The following is a 23,948-nucleotide window of genomic DNA, read 5'->3' as shown; positions in this document are numbered from 1 at the left end:
AATCAGCTGGCTGTCAGTGGTGCAGAAGTGAGCGGCCAATTAAGGAGGAGCCAAGGCAGGAGCGACTTCACTTTCACTTTCCACTTTCATGCATTGGAGGAGGAAATGGCAACCCACTCCAGTATTCTTGCCTGGAGAATCCCAGGGATGGGGGAGCCTGATGGGCTGCCATCTATGGGGTCGCACAGAGTCGGACACGACTGAAGCGACTTAGCAGCAGCAGCAAGGCAGGAGAGGCCTTTCCACCAAGTGTGATCCTCTCCATACCCCTACCCCCCACCCCCCACCCTAGCACCACCCCCACCCATCATCCACCCCACCCCACACCTCACACCTCACCCCATCACCTCACACCTCACACCCCAGACCCACACCTCACTCCATCACCTCACACCTCACACCCCAGACCCCACACCTCACTCCATCACCTCACACCTCACACCCCAGACCCCACACCTCACTCCATCACCTCACACCTCACACCCCAGACCCCACACCTCACTCCATCACCTCACACCTCACACCCCATCACCTCACACCTCATATCCCATCACCTCACACCTCACCCCATCACTTCACACCCCAGACCTCACACCTCACCCCATCACCTCACACCTCACCCCATCACCTCACACCCCAGATCTCACACCTCACCCCATCACCTCACACCCCAGATCTCACACCTCACCCCATCACCTCACACCCCAGATCTCACATCTCATCCCATCACCTTACACCTCACACCCCAGACCTCACCCCATCACCTCCTACCTCACCCCATCACCTCACACCTCACACCCCAGACCCACACCTCACTCTATCACTTCACACCTCACACCCCATCACCTCACACCTCATACCCCATCACCTCACACCTCACCCCATCACCTCACACCCCAGACCCCACACCTCACTCCATCACTTCACACCTCACACCCCATCACCTCACACCTCATATCCCATCACCTCACACCTCACCCCATCACTTCACACCCCAGACCTCACACCTCACCCCATCACCTCACACCTCACCCCATCACCTCACACCCCAGATCTCACACCTCACCCCATCACCTCACACCCCAGATCTCACATCTCATCCCATCACCTTACACCTTACACCTCACACCCCAGACCTCACCCCATCACCTCCTACCTCACCCCATCACCTCACACCTCACACCCCAGACCTCACATTTCACCCCCATCACCTCACATCTCAGACCTCATACCTCACCCCATCACCTCACACCTCACACCCCAGACCTCACCCCTCACCCCATCACCTCACACCCCATCACCTCACACCTCACCCCATCACCTCACACCCCAGACCTCACACCTCACCCCATCACCTCACACCCCAGATCTCACACCTCACCCCATCACCTCACCCCCCAGACCTCACACCTCACCCCATCACCTCACACCCCAAATCTCACACCTCACCCCATCACCTCACACCCCAGACCTCACACCTCACCCAATCACCTCACACCCCAGACCTCACACCTCACACCCAATCACCTCACACCCATCAACACCCACCCCACACTTCAGACCTCACACACCATCACTTCACCACCTCACACCCCATCACCTCACAGCTCACCCCACCCGACCCCTCACACCCCTCCAGCCAGCAAAGCACGTGGGGAGAGGTGGGGCCTGTCCTTGAAGTCACCACAGCCCCAAAGCTGCCTCTGGAAGGCTCCCCGGGCAGAGGGCTCCCTCAGGGAGGGCCGCCCGCTCTCTGGCGCCTCCCTCCGAGCCCCACCCTCCTGCTCCGGTCCGTCCCTCCCCCGCCCCGGCTCTGGCTCCTTTGGTAGAGGCGGAGGATCACACCCCGTGGGGAGCCGAGGAGGGCCCCAGGGCCGTGAGTGTGGACTCGAGAGCCCAGAGGCTGTGGCCCCATGCCTCGGTGGCTGTCCCGCTGGGCAGAGGACAGTGGGCCTGAGAGGGGGCAGTTCCTGGGCTGGAGGCACTGCGGCCGGCTGGGAGCTGTAGGGACCCGGGAGAAGCGGGCTGAGCTCTGAGGACATCTGGGAGGGACGGCGCAGGGCACGCCCTTTGGGTTTCCAGAACCTTCTAGAAGCCCGGCAGTAAGCGGGAGCCTGGGAAGCACGTGCTGCCGCAGCCTGAGGGAAACAGAGGAAACGGCCGCTGAAAAGCCTGGGGGACAGAAGGGACCTGGGGGCTGGCGAGCCATCTTTGGGGAGGGGCCTCCATGAACATAGAGCAGACCCGGCCCCGTCTGGGGTGGAGTCCCAGCTCACTGAGGTCCAGACAGTGTGGGAGACTGGCGGGGGGTCTCCCACACTGGCGGGGGGTCTCCCACACTGGCGGGGCCGTCACCCTCCCCTGTAGACGTCCCTGCGAGGGCCTCTCCTGTCAGAGAAAGTCTGGAGGGGCTGGCGTGTCTGCCCTCTCCACTCCCACTGGTCCACATCCAGAAAGAAGGACGCTGCCCAGATTTGAGGACATCCTTTAATCACAAATACTTCTCCACAGTCTGGCCACAGGCAGAACGCGACTGTGGTGGGGGTTATTGGGAGACAGCTCAGACCACCCCCAGCAAGACCAACAGCTGTGCCCCCTCCCTCCCAGCCCCTGGGCTGCCTTCCCAGGCCAACGCGTGTGCTTGACCACTCTGGCTGGCATCCCGGGGTGAGCTCTTCTCAGTAGAAGAGGGGATTTGCGGGGAGGCGGGGGGGCGCGGGGGTCTGCTCTGCCGTTGGGGCTCCAGAAGCCTTGGTCAGGCCGGGCCTCCGTGCCTACCTCCCACCTGCTCTGCAGCTTCTGTGAGCGGGCAGCCCTCCCCCTGCCCCCACACACAGACCGTGGCCTACACGATGCCCTCTGGGCGCTTGCTCCTCCAGACCACCAGCACCGTCACGAGCAGGGTCACCAGGATGGGGACCACGATGAAGGGGCAGAGGACGCTGCTGGGTGGGTCCTGCAAGGCCCTGCCTGAGACGGGGCAGTTTCTGAAGTAGCGCTGGTGGACGACGAGGAAGAACTTGTCCACCTCCGCGTTTGGCCAGAAGCAGTCCAGTTTCTGCACCACGTGCCTGGTGCAGTCGGAGAGCTCCCTGTAGCTCCTGCAGGTGGAAAAGCAGGTCATCAGGCCCTGGTGGGCAGAGGACCCGGAGGGACTCGAGCTGGGGCTCTCCACCCCAATCCCCACTGTGGCAAGCACCACTGAAGCCCAGGCCCTGAGGTGGTGACTGGTTCTAGAGACAAAGGTCCTGGAAGGCTCCTGGGTGTGTGTGTGTGTGGGAAGCATGTGGCCAGACCCCAGAAGGCAAGCTGGAGCTAAGGGATTCTAGGAGCTATGATGTCACACCAAGGGCAGACTAGAAGGTGGACCAGCCAAGCATCTTCAGAAAGAAGTCTGGAAAAACGAGCTTCAGCCCTTTGAGCCCCTTGCTGTCCCCATCACCCCGTGCAGACCACCCCAGCCTGGAAGCTCCCCCAGCAGTCCACAGGACTTGTCGTGAGGCTTCCCACCCTACCTTCACCCCAATGCCTCATCTTCCCACTCTCTCTGGAATTGTGCCATAGTGCTGTCACCCTTCACTCTGGTAGGTTATGCATTCTTTTTGCCTATTGAGTGTAAACACCATAAGGACAGGGATGTTGTCTGTTTGTTCACCTCTGTAATCCCAGTGCCTAGAAGCGTCCCTGGTACATGCCAAGAACCAATACATTTTGTTCTAAATTATGCTAAAATATAAATAACATGAAATTTACCATTTCAACCCTTTTAAACTGTGTAGTCCAGTGGCATTAACTATAGTGGCATTGTTGTGCAACCATCAGCACCATCCATCTCCAGAACTATTTCATTCCCAAACAGAAAATCTGTTCCCATTAAACACTCACACCTGTCTTCCCTCTAGTCTCTGGCAACTCCTGCCTTCTATCTCTGTGAAATCTGATGACTCCAGGTAGCTCACATAAGTGGGCTCATATATTCTTTGTCCTTTTGTAATTGGCTTATTTCACTGAACAGAATGTCCTTGAGGTTCATCCATGTTGTTGCACACGACAGGGTTCCCTTCCTTTTTAAGGCTGAACATATTTCATTTTGTTTATCTGCTCATTGACGGGCATTTGGGTTGCTTCTATGTTTTAACTGTTGTGACAAGTGCTGCTACTTTGAATATGGGAGTTCATGTAGCAGTTCATGTAGTTCAATTACATATTCAAGTCTCTGCTTTCAGTTCTTTCAGGTGCATATTCAGAAGCCAGAAATTGCTGGATCATATTATAAGTTTGTGTTTAGTTTTTTGAGTCAATTTTTTAAAATAAATGAAGATTCAATGTTGGGGAAATGAAAATGTAGTTTCCAGAAGGTATCACTTCTGCTTAGGATGGAAAAAGCAAAACAGAATGCTGATTCCTCTTGAACGACAACCAACAAAGCTGAAGAAACTACAAAGTCATAGATTTTTTTGAGTCCATTAGAGAGCTGAGACTGCAAGTCAGCAGTGTAACTTGAGTTTCAGGGAGGAGCAAGGCTGTGTGAAGAGGATGCAGCTGCTGTACCAGCTGCATAATAATGAACTGCCCAGGGTTCAGGGTAGGCTGAGGGGGTCAGTCTGGAATTCCTGGGGCCCCAGGTGTACTGGTGGTTCCGTGACTCTTTGCTCTTTCTCATGAGGCTCTAGGGGGAGCATGTGAGAAAGGGGCAGGCACGGACACCACACATTTCCCCAACCCTTCTCGCATAAGCAGCAACACTGCCTTGGGCCGCTGAAGGATGAGAAAAACTGATCCTGATGAACAGATTCTGCTGCTTTGAACATGGGAGTGCATTTACCTATTTAAGTCTCTGTGGCTGCAGCTGAACAGGACTGAAGCCCTCCCAGACCCTTATCTCCAGGAAGCTAAGCCTTGAGCTGCTGAAAGAGGGATGGCACAGCCATCAGCCCCAGGGCACAAGAAGACACACCATGGCTGGGAGAAGGGGAGAAAAAACTCTTTTCCCTTGGGAGGACAGTAGGAAACCATTCTGGACCTAGAAACCTGCATGATACCATACCACTGGGGGAGGGACAGGAATCTCCCACCCAAGCCCCCACACCACTGGAGGAGGGACAGGAATCTCCCACCCAAGCCCCCACAGATACAGGGAGGAGGTTGATGGTCTAGGGCTTTTCTAAGCTGAGACTGGACCAGGACAAGGGAATGCCTCTTCCTCTCTACCAAAATAAATCTGGCATAGAATAACAAGCAACAGTACTCTGCTGCAGGGAGGGGTAGAGAGACCTCCTCTGTGGCACAGGTGTTCAGGGTGGGACACAGAACACAGACAAAAATTCTCTAGCCCCACCCTCAGCACAATGGGAGCCCATTGCCAGAGATCTTTGAAGGCTATCATGCTCTGAAGGAAACCATAGCAACACCAAATCCCAGACCCAGCTCAACTCTTCACAAGATCAATTTAAATCCCATAATAACAGCCTGACACAAGAGGCTTAACTATTTCCAGATGTAAATACTATTTGTCTCAATCTCTTCTCTTCTAAACATGCAAGTTCAGCATTCAATAAAACATTAGGACTTGCTGTCAAAAGATAAAGCAATCAACAGAATCTGACTCAGAGATGACCCAGATATGGTAACTACCATACAGGGACTTAAAAATATTAATATGATAAAGGGTCTAGTTGAGAAAGTAGACAATATGCACCAACAGAGAATTTCAGCAGAGATGGAAATGTAAGAAAGTCAAAGAGAAATGCTGGGGGAAGAAACCCCACAGTATCAGAGAGTCCATCTTGATGAGGTCATCATCAGACTTGGCATCTGAGGAAAGAACTAGTGAACTTGAAGATGGGTGAATAGAAATTACCCAAGCTGAAACAAAAAGAAAAACACAGAGCATCTAACAGTTGTGATAAATTAAGAGCACTGTCAATGATGTTATCTCTAACTTGTAATTGGAATTCCAAAAGGAGAAGGAATGGGCAGAAGAAATATTTAAGAGATAATGAGAATGTTCTATAAATAATGAGATGAAAAACCATAAATCCAAGAAGGCCAGAGACACCCCCCCCCCAAACAGAACAAAAAAGCAAAGCAACAGCAACAACAGCCACCTAGATATTAAAGTCAAACTGCTGAAAACCAATGGTGAAGGAAAAAAAATCCAAGAAAAGAATCTTGGAGTCATTCAGGAAAAAAAGAGACATCTACAGAGGAATGTGTGATGTGAACTACAGCAGACCTCTCACTGAGACTATGCAAGCCAGAAGACAATGGGTGGCATTTTTCAAGTACTAGGTGGGGATGGGGGGAGGGGTAGAGGGAAGGGCCACAAACCCCTGTCTGCCCAGAATCTTTTACTCAGCAAAAATATCTTTGAAATATGAGCTTTCAATAAGACCTTTTCAGAAAAAAGCTTATAGAGTTCGTGGTCAGCAGACCTGTGCTACAAGAAATGTTAAAGTTCTTCAGTCAAAAGAATATAACAGAAGGAACTTTGGACCCACACAAAGAAATGAAGAGTTCCTCCCAGTAAAATGAAGATTTACAAAATATGCTTTTCCTTATTTTAGGACGGGAAATGAGTACACAGAGCAGAAGCCATAAATCAACATTGAGGAGACACTCAGGCATGTATTGAAAAGCAGAGGGAAAAGGTTGGGGTCCCTCCAGCACCCAAGCACCCCTCCACCACAGCTCCTATCATATGGTCTCTCGATCACTAGGTCACTGTTCTTTCTGCCCTGCTTGCCCTTTGGGCCATGACCCTGCATGCACACAAGGCCTCCCTCAGTCCACATGACCATCTAAATGGATGGAGTGGGCAGAAGTGGTGGATGGTGTGCAGGAGCCATGCCTACAGGGGTGTGAGGTTTTTCTAAGAGAACAAGGACTCATGTTCCAAGCAGAAAATGGAAGTGGAAAAACCTACAGGAAGTCAGGACAGACTGGGTCTCATTGTGGAAAAATGAATTAGTACACGTCAGAAGCCTGGTATGAGGTGAGTGAAAGTGTCGTTAAAAACCAAAGACCAGCCTTTTGAGCATGTGGTTGGCCAACTACAGGGATACATGTTACCAGAGTGTCTTCTTCCCCACCTCAGACCCATCAAATTGATGGGTAGTTTTAGGTGTGGTGCAGACACGGTGACACAGTCAGTCCTAAATGTTGTCCCCTGTGCTCTGCCTGAGGAATAGAGCTGGGTTATCCCTTGAAGGAGGCATTGCCAGAATGGGAAGAACCCCTGACCCAGGAAACTGTGATACCAGGGACCACAGACTGGGCACATGTTGAGGCTGAGCCAGTGGTGGGCCATTCTGGGGCCAAGCACTTTCTCCTTGAAATATCCTTCCTGTCTGCAAAGCCAACCCCTCCACCCCCGTCTAAAAATATCCCTCATGTGGAGTTGGCTGCCCACTTCATCCTGTTTATTTATACAGAAGTGACAGCTGAAACTCTCAATAAATATTGTGAGCTCTGTCAGCAAGGATGTGATACAAGAATTCCTCCCAGAGTACAGACATTCTTCTGATCAAAAGAACATTATACTGACTGAACGGGCCAAAATAATCATCAGGAAATATTCTTGCTTTAACCCTATATTTTCAGTTCTCATGTAATGGAATCATTTTCCTTTTTTGGCCAAGACTTTCTATTCTGGGCCCCCATGTGAACTTTGCTTGGAATGTTCCTGAACAGTATGGTGGGAGTTTTCAGTATGTCTGGGTCCCACCAAGTCCAGGCTCCTGGCACTGCACTTGACGATTATTTTTTCTTGTTGACAAGAAGGTGCCCGCCCCTACCCACAGGGGACTTGTCTGCTCTGGGGATACCAACCAGCATCAGGACTGACTGGTCCTGATTATAGAGCATCTGAGTATGGGCCCTGGTGCCCTGAAAAACTGGGTTCAAATCCAGCTCCACCTCTTACGCTGAGTGATCCCGGGGCCTCATCTCTCCCATCCAAGCCTTATTGTTGTTCAGTGGCTAAGTCATATCCGACTCTTTGTGACCCCATGGACTGCAGCACGCCAGGCTTCCCTGTCCATCACCAACTTCCGGAGCTTGCTCAAACTCATGTCTATTGAGTCGGTGATGACATCCAACGATCTCATCCTCTGTCGTCCCCTTCTCCTCCTGACTTCAATCTTTCCCAGCATCAGGGTCTTTTCCAATGAGTCCGTTCTTCCCATCAGGTGGCCAAAGTAGTGGAGCTTCAGCTTCAGCATCAGTCCTTCCAATGACTATTCAGGACTGATCTCCTTTAGGATGGACTGGTTGGATCTCCTTGTAGTCCAAGGGACTCTCAGGAGTCTTCTCCAGCCTTGGTCATCCAAGCCTTGGTCTCTTTATAATCAATGAAGAGACAGGTCCTGACCTGACAGGGTTATTGGGCAGATCAAATTAAACAAGGTCAAGGACCTGGTGTACAGCAGGTGCCCAGTAAGTGGACAACTTCCGGACAACTGGTGTGTGGTCCCTGAAGGGTACATTTCTTGTTCTATAAACTCGGGTAAATGTTGACCAGGCGGTGTGTGTCTACGTCAGATATCTGAGGAGGAACCACGAGTTTGGTTCACTTTCTTTTTTTTTTTCCAGCAGCTTTAAATACCTGCTGGTTGTAGGGGAGGTGGCACCACCTGGCACTCTGGCAGCTGGGGCACGTGAAGGAGACTGGGACCCATTTGAGGCCAGCTTGGGGAGCCCGTCTAAATGCTAGACTGACATGCTGTTGTTCAGTCACCAAGTCCTGTCCTACTCTTTGAGACCCCACGGACTGCAGCACAGCAGCCTTCCCTGTCCTTCACTCTCTCCCGGAGTTTGCTCAGATTCATGTCTATCGAGTTGGTGATGCCATTCAACCATCTCATCCCCTGTTGTCCCCGTCTCCTCTTGCTCAGTCTTTCCCGGCGTCAGGGTTTTTTTTTTCCCCAGACTGATGTGGGGGGATGGTAGTTAGGTAGATAGGGAGGTGTGTGGGTGAGTCCAAGACACAAAGAAGGATACTCATTCAGCTTTTGGCTGAATAGTTCTAGAAATACAAATGGCTAACAAGCATCTGGAAAAAAAATTGTTAACCTCACTTTTAAGGAAGAAAGAAGCAACTTCCAAACAATCCATTTTCAAAATGAGAATTATGCAGTGCTGGTGAAGGTACAGTGAAATGAAGCAGGTGTTTGTATCTTTACTAGTAGAAGATAAACTAGTAAAAGTTTCCTGAAAAGCTATTTGGCAATTATGTCTGGAGAACTTCAAAGTCATGGATACCCTTTGAGTCAGGAATTCTATTTCTGGGAATTTTCCTAAATTAATAATATGAAAGGTAGACCAAAGTCATGGAAGAAGATGTCTCCTACAGATTTTTAATTTTGAAAAAGAGCAAGCAGTAGGACAGGGACTCAAGTTGCTTACAAGAGCCTCTGCTATGTAGCTATAAAAAGATATTCAGGAAGAAAACAGTTATGCTAAAACGCTGAACAGAAGAAGCCGTGGAGACCAAATGACACAGACAGCGTGGTTTCAGCATAAAGCGGTCCATGCAGGAGGGGAAGACCCCGGAACGTTAAGAGGACCTGTCACCCCTAGAGGGTGGTGGACTTTTATTCTCCTATCTCCGCTTTTGGAGGGATTTTTTTTCATGTTTTTCCTACAGGCACATATTATTTTTATAATTGTATGTTTTAAAAGGCCTGTAGAAAGCCGGACACTCAAGCCCCCTGCATTTGCAGCTGTGGGGAGCACGTCTCCTTAGCCTTTGGCGCAGGGAACGCTCTGAATCCCAAGCAGCTGGGAGGACTGAGTGCCAGCCGGGAGCCGGGCTGGCGAGGGGTAGGGGGCGCGAGCACCCTCAGCCCCGCTGCCTGGCGGGTGGCACCTTGCTGGGGGCGGGGCCGCTCCACGTCTGGCACCGCCCAGGGCTCAGAGGGGCTGCGGTGGCCCCGGGCTCCTACTCACTCCTGCAGACCCCCGCCAGGCCCAGCAGGTCCGCAGCCTGCGGCCTTCCTTCCTTCCACCGGCCTAACCTCTGCCCCACTTGGGTGGGGTCAGTCCCGGCCCGGGGACCACCTTGGGGACGCCCCCTCTCCCACCCTCTGCTTCCAGCACGGGGGTTCTGCCCCCGAGGCCGCTCCGGAGTGGGGTGGGATGGAGCTCTGGGACTCCCCTCCTCCCTCAGGTGGGGGGGCGGGAAGCCCTGCTCCAGGATGTAGTGGGAGGAGGGGCGGACTCCTCGGAGAGATACAAGGCTGTGGCAATTCGGGGGCGCGGCCGGCCAGAGGGCCCTCTCCTCCTCTCGGGTTCCACACGGATGCTGCGGGGATGAGATGCCCAGTCTCCGAGGGGCGTCTGCGCCTGCAGGCTGAGAGGGCCCCGAGGCCAGGACCCCCTTTGGCATCCATCCGCCCGCTGGCTCCCCGCCCCAGGCGTCCAAGGACCCCGCGCTCCCTGGACCCTTCTTGCCGGAAGGACGAGGCCACCAGATGGCGCCCCCTCCTCGGGGACCGCCTCTCCTTGGTCCCTCCTCCCCTGACCTCTTCCCCAGAGACCCCCTCCCTCGCGGTCAGCACCCCCCACCCCGCCCCGTCTCTCGCTCGGGGCTCTCTGTCTTCTCGCTCCATCTGCCCATCTGTGGCCTGCCTCATCACGCGCCCTTCCCGCCCGTGAGGGTCCTCCGCGCTCTGCGGCGCTGCTTCACTTCTCTGCCGGGCCCTGCGACTGCAACCTCCAACACTCCTGACATCCTCACCCCCATCTGAAGCCTTCCTGGGCACAGCGGGCTGTCCATGTACCTGACTCTCGGGGTGCCCCCGGCCTAGCCCCACCTCTCATTCTCGGCTGGGAAGCCTTGCCCTCTCTGAGTTGCCTTGGGTCCCCCCATTTCCAGGGGTTCCCTCCCCTCCTGCAGCCCCGTCACTGACCAGCTTTCATTTCTCTGCACTGATCGTGGACCAGGGGCGTGGGCATCTGTGTCTCTTCTCCTCCCCCTACTCATCTTAGCAGCTCAGTCAGTTCAGTTCAGTGACTCAGTCGTGTCCAACTCTCTGCGACCCCATGGACTGCAACATGCCAGGCTTCCCTGTCCATCATCAACTCCCGGAGCTTGCTCAAACTCATGTCCGTGGCATTGGTAATGCCATCCAACCATCTCATCTTCTGTCGTCCCCTTCTCCTCCTGCCTTCAATCTTTCCCAGCATCAGAGTCTTTTCCATTGAGTCAATTCTTTGCATCAGGTAGCCAAAGGATTGGAGCTTCAGCTTCAGCATCAGTCCTTCCAATGAATATTCAGGACTGATTTCCTTTAGGATGGACTGGTTGGATATCCTTGCTGTCCAAAGGCAGCCATCATCTTCCTCCTCCGCTTTCCTCTCTTCTGCAGTTTGGGCTCTGTCCACCATGGGCTCCTGGGGCCAGAGCCCTGGCCTCTGTGCTCTCCAGCCTCGCCCACTGCCCACACCAGCTCGCCCTTGCTTCATACCTTCAATGCTCTGCCCCCTCCCCGCACCTGCGCTGCATTCAAAAGCTCTCATGCAGCCCCCGCCCCTCACTCTCAACTGTGCCCCTCCTTCTCCCCCTGGCCACCCTGCCTGGCTGGTGTTTCTGCCTCAGGACCTTTGCACATGCTGCACTTTCTGTGTGGAAGACCGTTCACCTGGTCGTCACAAGGCCAGTATCTGCATGTCCCTCAGATGTCACCTCCTCAAACAGGCCTTTTTTTCTGATGCTTCAACTCGTTAGGATCCCCAGCAAAGTAGGGTTTTCCTTCACAGCTGTGTCCTTCTTCGTATCTGAACTTTTAACTCAGGATTGTTCACTCACTGTTGGTCTCGGTTTCTAGACTGCAAACACCACGAGGGCAGGGAGAGTGTAGGGAAAAACAAAGCCCCATTCATCAGCTGACTGTTCACAGCAGTCATCTCAAAGGCAAGAGAAACAAAAGCAGAAGGAAGAGAAAGGGACGGATCTGCCTGGAGACAGGAGAGGACGCGGGGGCGATGGAGCACAATCCAGCGCAGAAGACTGTAACCTGGTAACCCGGTAACCTGGTAACCCGGTAACCTGGTAGCCGGGAAGAGAGGGGCGTTCATACGGAGAAGGGCGTTGTCACAGGTCCGCAGGGTCCAGAGAGCCTCCTGCTGTGAGTAATCAGGACAGACTCTTCTTGTGGGGGGCTGTAACACACCTCTCCAGGTTGAGTGAATAGTAACTAGCATAAAAATGAAAAATAAATTTAATAAACCTGATTTCAGTGACTATATGAGGAAGTTTCTATCCTGCAAAGAATCAACAAGCTTTTTAAAAGTCCCAGGATCCTATTTAGGCCGCAAAGGAAAACTTGGTAAATTCTCAAAGCGGAGATTTTAAGTCTTTGGCTACAATATCAGAAACTAGAAATTAGTAAAAAAAAGGATAAAATTAAAAAAAAATTAACTCCTAGAAATGAAAGATCACTCTTATATAATTTCAGGGCCAAATGGCATTTAAAAATTCAATTATAGGTTGTTAAGAAAAAATAATGGCAACACTGCATGTAAAAATTAATGAAATCAAGGCAAAACTGAATTTTGAGAAAAATCTGCAGTTGTAATTCATCTTATTATTACTAAAAATAAATGAAAATAAATGAAGTAAGAATCCAAATAAAGACATTTAAATAAAGAAACACAAAATAGATCTCTCCAAAGGGCAAATAGTTTAAATGCATTACTAATTATTGAAAACTAGTATTTATTGATATTTTTTAAAAACATAAAAATGAATAAGTAGATTCAGCAGTTGATTCTTTAGAAAAATAGCTACAATGAAATGATCACATTTGTGGATAATCCAGAAAAAAAGCAGAGAAAACACCAACATACAAAACCATAGTTAAAAGATTAGAAGAAGTATGAGACTAACATGCAAAACATGTATGTTAAAAATTGGAAAGTCTTTGATGAATGGGAATGCTTTGGGGGAGATTATAAATGATGATCTGGACTTATAAAGTTGAAAATCTGAGAGGAAAAAAGAAAAAAATTGCTAAAGAACTACTTTCACAAAAGGTGCTAGACTCAGGCGGTTCTTTCAGATTCTTAAGGTCACAGAAAAAGATGTCAAGCTTCTCAGCTCTTTGAAATAGTTAACAAAACCCTGATCCCAAACCTCTTAAGATGGCCTGCCCACGTGCCTGGGAACAGACAGGCTCATGCAACAGATGTTCACTTTCACTTATAAATAGACACAGATGTCCTTTTTCAAACACTAGCAACTTTAAGCTAGTGTATAGAATAAAGTGGGTTTATTTCAGGAAGGCTTCAGTGCTATTACTATAAAATCATACTTCAGTTTGTCAAAGGAAAGCAGCAATCGTTTTGATACATGTGGCAAAGGCGTTTGATAAAACTGAACATTCATTTCTGATTTTAAAAAAAGCCCAACTTTGTAAAGCACAAAGAAGTTCTTCTTAATGTGATAAAACAAAATCTCTCAAATAAATAGCAAACATCATGTTTGCTATTGAGGCATTTTCATCACAATTAGGAACCCATTTATGTTTTAGGTGGCCAGGTCTGCCTTCCCCCTGGTTTTTCCACCTTCGCTCCCACCCAAGATTTCATAAATAGCCACTTCAGGACCTTTCCAAAGTTGGGAGGGGCTGACAGCTCACCAGGCCACTTCCTCTGGTGGCAGAAAGCCATGGGCTGGCCCACCCTACGTCAGGCTCCAGGCTCGGAGCCAGTGTGCCAGGCCAGCTCATCTCTGCAAAGGGCCTCCAATCACACACAGCAGGGGCCGAGTGGCCCTCAGGGCGGGTAACCAAGCCCACCTGGGGGACTGTTCCCCAGACCCACAGTGCCTGGAGGCTGCACAGGACAGGGCATCTTTTGTTTTTCTTGACGCTGCAGGGAGCATATAAGAAGCCCTGTTGATGGTTGGATTGAAAACATTTCACTTCGAACTCTGGAGTCACCTGCAAACTTGTGCTGTGCTGGTGGGACCCAAGCCAGCAGTGTACCTGGGCTCACTGGACCCCAAGGACTTGCTTTGGGGGTGGGGGGCAGGTGGACACCATTCTGCGAAGCCCTCCCTAAACTAGGGAGATCAGAGAGATTCCACCCAGCTGGAAAAATCCACCGAGACCAAGTGATAGGCGTCTTCATGCATTTCTGCCAGCCTAGGGCTGACCCACAGGACACCTTGCCAGGAACACTTTGCAGTCAGCATGACCACGGCGTGCAAACGCACTCTTGCGGGTGTTTGCTAGGTTCCCACTACACTGGGTCTCTGTCTGCTGTAGAAACTCCTGTTCTACATGTCTGGGCAAACCCATCTTCCCTGGGAGCACTGGGAACCACGAGCTCCATGTCTGTCCAGGAATGACACACGCTAGGAGGTGCCCCCTAATACTCCCGGGTCAACAAATAAACAAACAACGCGACAGGCTTCATACCAAGCCTAAATGGCAGAGGTCAGTTCCAGCTCCCATCTTCACAAGACCAGCTCCCTGGCTAAACAGTACCTCCCAGACCACCGGCACTTGCTGAGCGAGGTGGACAAATGCCATTCTTCTTGGAAAATGAAAATGATATGAATAAAGGTGAGAAAAAAGGATCTTGGAAGGGGGCTGTTCAAGGTAAGAAGAGGAAGAAAAGTGGAAAGAGGCTGGCGTTTTCTCTGTCCCTCAGGAGACACCCCCATCTGGAGGTTCCATCACCTAGACAGCAGAGGAAGCCAGGTACTTGGGGAGACTGCGGGACCCCGCCCTCTTGGACAAGCCCTCTGGGTCTTCATTCTCACCGTCCCCTCCCACCCTGGGGCCTCTGGCTTCAGCTCCTCTGTCTTTTGCTCTTTCATTCTGTCTTCTCCTGGCCTGGAGCCAGCCTGACTGTCCCACTCCTGAGACATTCCACCAAGGCAAATGCCAGCAGTGTTCTGGGGTCCATGGAGCTTGGGGGACGCTGCACAGAGGGCCGCCCCACTCAGTACAGACGGGCGCTGAGTCCCCAGGATCTCCTCCCGCCTGGCCGCCTAGAGCTTCTTGCCTTGCAGACACGGGGGAGGGGGACTTCTGGGAAATTCTGAGCCTGTTTCTTCTCATGCGGTCTTGTTTCCAGCCGCCTCTCAGGACCCACTTAGGAATGACCCACTCGGTGACCCTCAGGCCGGATTTTGCATCTCCTGTTCCAGAGGAAGTTGTTCTCCCAGCCCTGGTCCACAGCAGGGACAGAGAGGGGGACCCCTTCGTCCGATGCCCCCAGCCACCTCGCCACCTGCCTGCATACATTCCTGTCTCCAGCTCAGTACTGTGGGGATACACCCCTAGGCGCGACCTCCGGGCCCTGGGACCCCTGTGTCTCCCCCATCCCTGCGGGTGCTGCAGCCGCCCATGTGCTGTCTGCCCACCCGGGGTGTGACCTCGGGTTCCCTGCTGTACCCCGGGCCTGGCACTGGGCACACCTTGCCCCGTGGAGGAGGCTGACATGTCTGTGACTCTAGGAGCCACTCAGAGTCCTTGTCCCCTGAGCCTGGGCTGGGAGGGAAGGGGCATTGGGGGGGGGGGGGTCACTGTCCCTTCTAGCCTGGGCTGTCCAGGACCCCAGTGTGGACAGATGAGCCCTGGGGACAGCTGGGTTCCCCACCTGCATAGGGGCTCTGCAGCAGGGAGTCCCAGGCCCCCGGTGCACACGCCTCTCAGAAGCACAGGCCGCAGTCTCTGCACTCAGAGCTGGCAGTGTATCAGTCCCCACTCAGACCCCGTAAGCTGGAGGCGCACCTCGGGGAAGGATGGGGGGACACCCTGAGCTGAGTCTTCACTCGGCATCCAGACCGGTCGCGGCCGCCTGGAAGCACGGTGTGCAGCACGTGGGGCCGGGCTGTGTGTGGGGGGCCCTGGGTGGGGTTGGAAGGATGCCCCCTCCTCCAGGCAGGGCATGCGGCTTGGGAAGCCAGATTTCCGCTTCTGCCTCAGCCAGCTGCCCTGTGAAGCTGCTGTGTGTCCTCAGGCAAGAGGCTCAGGATCTCTGAGCTGTGGGATCCAACTGGGCAGAAGGCCCAGGGCTGAGATGGCTGCCAGGAAGCCAGTGCATGTGGGGCGGTCCCCACTCCCCGACCCTCACCGGGAAAAGCACCCAGCCAAGGTGATGCTAGTAAAGTGATGCTCAAAATCCTCCAAGCCGGGCTTCAGCAGTACGTGAACCGGGAACTTCCAGATTTCAAGCTGGTTTTAGAAAAGGCAGAGGAACCAGAGATCAAATTGCCAACATCTGCTGGATCATCGAAAAAGCAAGAGTTCCAGAAAAACATCTATTTCTGCTTTATTGACTATGCCAAAGCCTTTGACTGTGTGGATCATCACAAACTCTGGAAAATTCTGAAAGAGATGGGAATACCAGACCACCTGACCTGCCTCCTGAGAAATCTGTGTGCAGGTCAGGAAGCAACAGTTAGAACTGGACATGGAACAACAGACTGGTTCCAAATAGGAAAAGGAGTCCATCAAGGCTGGATATTGTCACCCTACTTATTTAACTTATATGCAGAGTACATCATGAGAAACGCTGGACTGGAAGAAGCACAAGCTGGAATCAAGATTGCCGGGAGAAATATCAATAACCTCAGATATGCAGATGACACCACCCTTATGGCAGAAAGTGAAGAGGAACTAAAGAGCCTCTTGATGAAAGTGAAAGAGGAGAGAGAAAAAGTTGGCTTAAAACTCAACATTCAGAAAACGAAGATCATGGCATCTGGTCCCATCACTTCGTGGGAAATAGATGGGGAAACAGTGGAAACAGTGGCAGACTTTATTTTTTTTGGCTCCAAAATCCCTGCAGATGGTGACTACGGCCATGAAATTAAAAGACGCTTACTCCTTGGAGGGAAAATTATGACCAACCTAGACAGCATATTATAAAGCAGAGACACTACTTTGCCAAAAAGGTCCATCTAGTCAAGGCTATGGTTTTTCCAGTGGTCATGTATGAGAGTGAGAGTTGGAACATAAGGAAGGTTGAGCGCCAAAGAATTGATGTTTTTGAACTGTGGTGTTGGAGAAGACTCCTGCGAGTCCCTTGGACTGCAAGGAGATCCAACCAGTCCATCCTAAAGGAGATCAGTCCTGAGTGTTCATTGGAAGGACTGATGTTGAAGCCGAAACTCCAATACTCTGGCCACCTGATGCGAAGAACTGACTCATTGGAAAAGACCCTGATGCTGGGAAAGATTGAGGGTAGGAGGAGAGGGGGACACGACAGAGGATGAGATGGTTGGATGGCATCCCTGACTTGATGGACATGAGTTTGAGCAAACTCAGAGAGTTGGTGATGGACAGGGAGGCCTGGCATGCTGCGGTCCATGAGGTTATGAAGAGTCGGACACGACTGAGCGGCTGAACTGAACTGAAGGTGACTGCTATCAACTGAGGACGTCACCGTTTTCCTGTGTTTCTGGAAGATGTCCACAGAGTTTGGGGGACAACCCGGAGCTTTGCCACCATGCCGGGCAGCTCTCCACCCCGTCCTGGTGTCCTGAGCTTGGCACTGGTCAGGCCACTGGGCCTCTGCTCCCTCTCCAGGCTCTGTAGAGAGAGCACCCCCTCCTTGCCCACCCCCAGGATTCCTCAGTGGAGCCCAGCCTGTGAGACGCACCCGCACGGAGGAGCAGGAAGGCCCAGAGGGGACAGAGGGGCTGCTGGGTGCCGTGCGGGGAGACTGGACTTCAGGGACCCAAGGCTGAGAGACCGAGGGGGGCAGGCACCCGCCTCTTCGGACACCCTGTGGCAGGTGGGGCTGGTCTGATGTCCACAAGGGGGTCTGGGCTCCTGCTGGGAGCACGTGCACACCGGGCCCTGGGGCAGGACAGGCCCAGTCTCGCCCCGCTGGGCGATGGACACCCTGTAACTAGGAGGGAGCTGCGGGCATGCAGAATGGGGACTCACTTAGGCTGGGGTGCATGGCCCGCACACCCCGAAGCTGGCTGTGACCTCCGAGTGGACATGCCCCATCCCTGTGACAGCGAAACCCTCTGTTGTTCAGCGGACAGGACACACTGAGGCCATTCACATGGCGCCCAGACTCCGCCCCGCCTGGCAGCCCAGGGAGCTGGGCAGGCGACCAAGCAAGTGGCCCCAGAGGGCAGTGAGGTGGCTGGCCCAGGGGTCTGACTTGGGGTCTGCTTGCCTCCTACATGTAGACCGCTAACCCCGTTGGGGAGGGGCCTCCCCCACTGGCCCTCTTCCATGGGCTCTGCTCCGGGCAGGAAGGACTCTGGGCCCCTATGCCCTGGCTGGGAGGAGTCCATCCCTGGCTCCGAAAGCAGCCACTCTGGCATCAGACACCAGCTGGGCGCTGCCAGGCCGGGCTCCCCACGGGCAGCAGGGCACACCACCACCTCAGGATCAGGCTGCAGCAGGACCTGGCTCCGGGGGTCTGCGGTGCGAGGAGGGAGGCTCCAGTTTCCAAATGCAGGGGGTGTCTTCCAAGGGTCGGTAGGTGGGGTGTGACTGTGCTCACAGCGCTCGGCCCCGGGTCTGAGGACACCAGGAGCAGTGCCCACTGGTGGCCAGGCCAGTGGGACCCCTCTGACCCGCTGCCACCCTGGGATCTCCCAGGACCACTGTGTGGACACCCAGGTCCAGCAGGGTGAAGTCCCCAGCTGGCCGCACCCAGCCTGCTGGGGCCCAGGGCCCTGCCCTTGCCAGGACATGGGTGAACATGCTTGTCTGAGCCCGGGATTAAGCAGGACTGCCAGGGCGCTATATTTGGACTCTAACAGCCTTTGGGAAGCCACGTTGGCGGCCAGAGGGACGGTATTTCCCCTCCAGGCCCTGCAGCCCCGCCCCTGGGCCTGGGCAGGGCCCTGGTCCCCGTCCCCCTGCCCTGGTGGTCCTCTGTCTCCCTGATGCCACTGGATTCTCCTGGGACCCCCGAGAGCTTCCCAAAGCCTTGACGGACTACCTTCCCCTCCTCAGTAAGGGCCCCCAGCATGAGCTCACCCCCAACCACATGTCCCGCCAGCTGCCCATGCCCAGCTGGCCCCCTCCTGGCTGGCCCATCTTGTCTGGAGCTCAAGGCAACACTGAGGGTTGGGGCAGAGCCGCACAACATTCTGTACCACAGGACAGCGACCAGCGGTGGGCTTTGAGAACTGAGGCTCCATGCTTCTACCTTTAAAATGGGTAGAGTGGTCCCAGGCTCCCAGCAAGGGGGCGTGAGTCCCCCACCTTGCCTAGTAGGAGGCAGTCATGAGGCTAAGAAGCCCCACTTGAGATGCCCACCCCACCCCACTGAGGCACCTGGCTGCCCCTGATCCCCTGGCCTGGTGATACGTTCCACCACCCCGGGAACATGTGCCCATGCAGGAGGGCAAGTCCCCCCAGCAAGGGAGAAGCTCCCAGTCATCCTCAGGGGCTTCTCCGTGGCCCCAAATCACCCTGGGACACAAGCCTGGACCATGAGCACCCGGAGGATGGAGACACAGGGAAATAGGTGTCACGGGGAAACTGCAGACCCACCTGGCTTCCAGGAGAGGGGTCTCAAACCTCCCCCACCTGCTCTGGGACCAGGTGGGGAGGGGTGTCGTGCACTGGTGCTCCCCATCGGCTCACGTCCCCAGCGGTCTCAGCTGCCAGGGTCTGAGGATGTGTGTCTTGCGAGCTCTCCCCAGGCAGCCGTGGTGCAGCCCCTGGGCCTCCGGGCCCATGTCCTGCCTGCCCTGCTCCTCTGCTGTCTATTTCTGGCCCCCTGGTTCTGGCAACCCACGAACCTCTGGGCCAGAGAAAAGGAGCTCATGTTTAAAAGACAAAGCAAAACATCTTCTGCTTTCTCTGAAAACACGATGAAAAGCCAGAGACAATGGGACAACAAGCAGCTTCGTGAACTTCATGCTCATGAACTATATGAACAAGGCTGCTCAGCATAGACGTAGTATCCTGTCAGGCTGTCACTCAAGTACAAAGGCAGCAAAAAGCTCCTTGGAAAGTTCTGAATTCTGAGAATGTACTAATCACATGGCTTATTTCTAGGATCTACTTCAAACTGTTGCCTGAATTTAAAACACGTAAAAACGAATGATGATGTTAAAAACAGTAAGACATATTTGAATTAACAGCCTGTCTGCACAGATTAAGTAACCAAGAGCCCTATCAGATCAATAGTTATTGCTGATAAAAGAACAGAGAGTACAAAATAGGTAGATGCAATGATAGATAAGTAAATAGATGGATGGATGGATAGAAAGAGGTAGATGGAGAGATAGATATCAGTTCAGTTCAGTTCAGTTGCTCAGTTGTGTCTGACTCTTTGTGACCCCATGAATCGCAGCATGCCAGGCCTCCCTCTCCATCACCAACTCCCAGAGTTCACTCAGACTCACGTCCATCGAGTCGGTGATGCCATCTAGCCATCTCATCCTCTGTCGTCCCCTTCTCCTCCTGCCCCCAATCCCTCCCAGCATCAGGGTCTTTTCCAATAAGTCAGCTCTTCGCATGAGGTGGCATCATTCCTTCCAAAGAAATCCCAGTAATGTCTCTGTTTTTCAATATGCCATCTAGGTTGGTCATAACTTTTCTTCCAAGGAGTAAGCGTCTTTTAATTTCATGGCTGCAGTTACCATCTACAGTGATTTTGGAGCCCCCAAAAATAAAGTCTGACACTGTTTCCACTGTTTCCCCATCTATTTGCCATGAAGTGATGGGACCAGATGCCATGATCTTCGTTTTCTGAATGTTGAGCTGTAAGCCAACTTTTTCACTCGCCTCTTTCACTTTCATCAAGAGGCTTTTGAGTTCTTCTTCACTTTCTGCCATAAGGGTGGTGTCATCTGCATATCTGAGGTTATTGATATTTCTCCCGGCAATCTTGATTCCAGCTTGTGCTTCTTCCAGCCCAGCGTTTCTCATGATGTACTCTGCATAGAAGTTAAATAAGCACGGTGACAATATACAGCCTATGGAGGGAGCCAAAACACCAGAGGTCTGAATGCAGAGTTCCAAAGAATAGCAAGGAGAGATAAGAAAGCCTTTCTCAGTGATCAATGCAAACAAACAGAGGAAAACAATAGAATGGGAAAGACTAGAGATCTCTTCAAGAAAATTAGAGACACCAAGGGAACATTTCATGTAAAGATGGACACACTAAAGGTCAGAAATGGTAGGGACCTAACAGAGGTAGAAGATACTAAGAAGAGGTGGCAAGAATACACAGAAGAACTGTACAAAAAAGATCTTCACGACCCAGATAATCATGATAGTATGATCACTCACTTAGAGCTAGACATCCTGGAATGCAAAGTCAAGTGGGCCTTAGGAAGCATCACTATGAACAAAGCTAGTGGAGGTGATGGAATTCCAGTTGAGCTATTTCAAATCCTAAAAGATGATGCTGTGAAAGTGCTGCACTCAATATGCCAGCAAAGTTGGAAAATTCAGCAGCTGCCACAGGACTGGAAAAGGTCAGTTTTCATTCTAATCCCAAAGAAAGGCAATGCCAAAGAATGCTCAAACTACCACACAATTGCACTCATCTCACACACTAGCAAAGTAATGCTCAAAACTCTCCAAGCCCGGCTTCAACAGTATGTGAACCATGAACTTCCAAATGTTCAAGCTGGATTTAGAAAAGGCAGAGGAACCATAGAATAAATTGCCAACATCCATTGGATCATTGAAAAAGCAAGAGAGTTTCAGAAAAACATCTACATCTGCTTTATTGACTACGCCAAAGCCTTTGACTGTGTGGATCACAACAAACTGTGGAACATTCTGAAAGAGATGGGAATACTAGATCACCTGACCTGCCCCCTGAGAAATCTGTGTGCAGGTCAGGGAGCAACAGTTAGAACTGGACATGGAACACAGACTGGTTCCTAATAGGAAAAGGAGTATGTCAAGGCTGTATATTGTCACCCTGCTTGTTTAACTTATATGCAGAGTACATCATGAGAAATGCTGGGCTGGATGAAGCACAAGCTGGAATCAAGATTGCTAGGAGAAATATCAATAACCTCAGATATGCAGATGACACCACCCTTATGGCAGAAAGAGAAGAACTAAAGAGCCTCTTGATGAAAGTGAAAGTGGAGAGTGAAAAGTTGGCTTAAAGCTCAACATCCAAAAAACTAAGATCATGGCATCCGGTCCCATCACTTCATGGGAAATAGATGGGGAAACAATTGAAACAGTGACAAACTTTATTTTTTTTGGCTCCAAAATCACTGCAGATGGTGATTGCAGCCATGAAATTAAAAGACACTTACTCCTTGGAAGGAAAGTTATGACTAACCTAGACAGCATATTAAAAAGCAGAGACATTACTTTGCCAATTAAGGTCCATCTAGTCAAAGCTATGGTTTTTCCAATAGTCGTGTATGGATGTGGGAGTTGGACTGTGAAGAAAGGTGAGCGCCGAAGAACTGATGCTTTTGAACTGTGGTGTTGGAGAAGACTCTTGAGAGTCACTTGGACTGCAAGGAGATCCACCGAGTCCATCCTAAAGGAAATCAGTCCTGAATATTCATTGGAAGGACTGATACTGAAGCTGAAACTGCAATACTTTGGCCACCTGATGCGAAGAATTGACTCCTCAGAAGACGCTGATTCTGGGAAAGATTGAAGGCAGGAGGAGAAGGGGACGACAGAGGATGAGATGGTTGGATGGCATCACCAACTCGATGGACATGAGTTTGAGTAAGATCCGGGAGTTGGGGATGGACAGGGAGGCCTGGAGTGCTGCAGTCCATGGGGTCACAGAGAGTCGGACACGACTGAACTGAACTGAATGGAAAACTGGGCCTTTTGGTTTCCCTTTGATGAATAAGGTGGCATCTAAATGAAGGAAAAAAGGGGGAGAAAAACACAGAGATAAAACAAACGTTGGGAGTTCCCTGGTGTCCAGTGGTTAAGAATCCACCTGCCCACGCAGGGGACACGGGTTCGATGCCTGGCCTGGGAAGATTCCACGTGCTGAGGAGTGACTGGGCCCATGTGTCACAGCGTCTGAGCCCATGCTCTCGAGCCTGAAAGCCGCAACTACCAAGCCCGCTGTGTCAGCGCCACAACCACTGAAGCCCAGGAGCCTAGGGCCCGTGCTCCCCAACAAGAGAAGCCAGCCCAACGAGAAGCCCACACACTGCAACAGAGTGGCCCCCGCTTCCTGCAAGCAGAGAAAGGCTCTGCAAAGCAATGAAGACCTAGTGCAGCCAAACAGCAACAACAAAAACACAAAACTGGACGTAGCGGACAGCGGGCATTTAAGGGGATGCTACAGGCCTCTGCGGTTTAGTGAGAGGTTATGGGCCACATACACATGGCTGAACCACAGACAGGAAGCCAGAAGCAGCCAAAACTAATAAACAGTGGGGGGAGAAACTGGAGAACGAACTCCCCCAATCTATTCAGAGCTGAGTCCTCCCGTGGGAAGGACTCTTGTAAACATCTTCTGTTGCCCCCTTCTCCTCCCGCCTTCAACCTTTCCCAGCATCAGGGTCTTTCCCAGTGAGTCTGCTCTTCGCATCCAATGGCCAGAGTGTTGGAGCTTCAGCTTCAGCATCAGTCCTTCCAATGAGTATTCAGGATCTCCTTGCAGGAACGAATCATGCTCCAGGTACGTCGGTTATTCCCTACTCTTAGCTCCAGGAGTCCGCTGAACACATATATTCCATTCGGCAAGTAGGAGGCTAAGCCTTTAGGCTTCCCAGATGGCTCAGTGGTAAAGAATCCCCCTGCCCATGCAGGAGCTGCTAGGAGATGTGGGTTTGATTCCTGGGTTGGGAAGATCCCCTGGAGGAGGAAATGGCAACCCACTCCAGTATCCTTGCCTGGAAAATCCCATGGACAGAGGAGCCTGGTGAGTTACACAGTCCATGGGGTTGCAAATGAGTCGGATATGACTGAATGACTGAGCACCCACACATGCAGCCTAATCCTAAAACCCAATTAAGGAAATTCGCATAGAGGCAAATCAGGAACTGTTAATCAAGA

General features: G+C 52.1%; 1 protein-coding gene across 1 annotated transcript in view; it reads right to left on the bottom strand.

Moving 5' to 3' along the window:
* Nucleotides 1-2,473: 2,473 nt before the first annotated feature.
* Nucleotides 2,474-23,948, bottom strand: part of RAMP1 (receptor activity modifying protein 1) — a 41,180-nt gene continuing 19,705 nt past the window's right edge. The window contains exon 3 of the mRNA XM_019958002.2: nt 2,474-3,101. Within this exon, the coding sequence (XP_019813561.2) occupies nt 2,846-3,101 (256 nt within the window). The 3' untranslated portion in view covers nt 2,474-2,845. The remainder of the gene's footprint in view (nt 3,102-23,948) is intronic.

Source organism: Bos indicus, chromosome 3 (assembly GCF_029378745.1).
Source record: "Bos indicus isolate NIAB-ARS_2022 breed Sahiwal x Tharparkar chromosome 3, NIAB-ARS_B.indTharparkar_mat_pri_1.0, whole genome shotgun sequence".
Classification (NCBI taxonomy): domain Eukaryota; kingdom Metazoa; phylum Chordata; class Mammalia; order Artiodactyla; family Bovidae; genus Bos; species Bos indicus.
The sequence above is the reverse complement of the archived record's forward strand: the minus strand, read 5'-3'. Positions and strand labels throughout refer to the sequence as shown.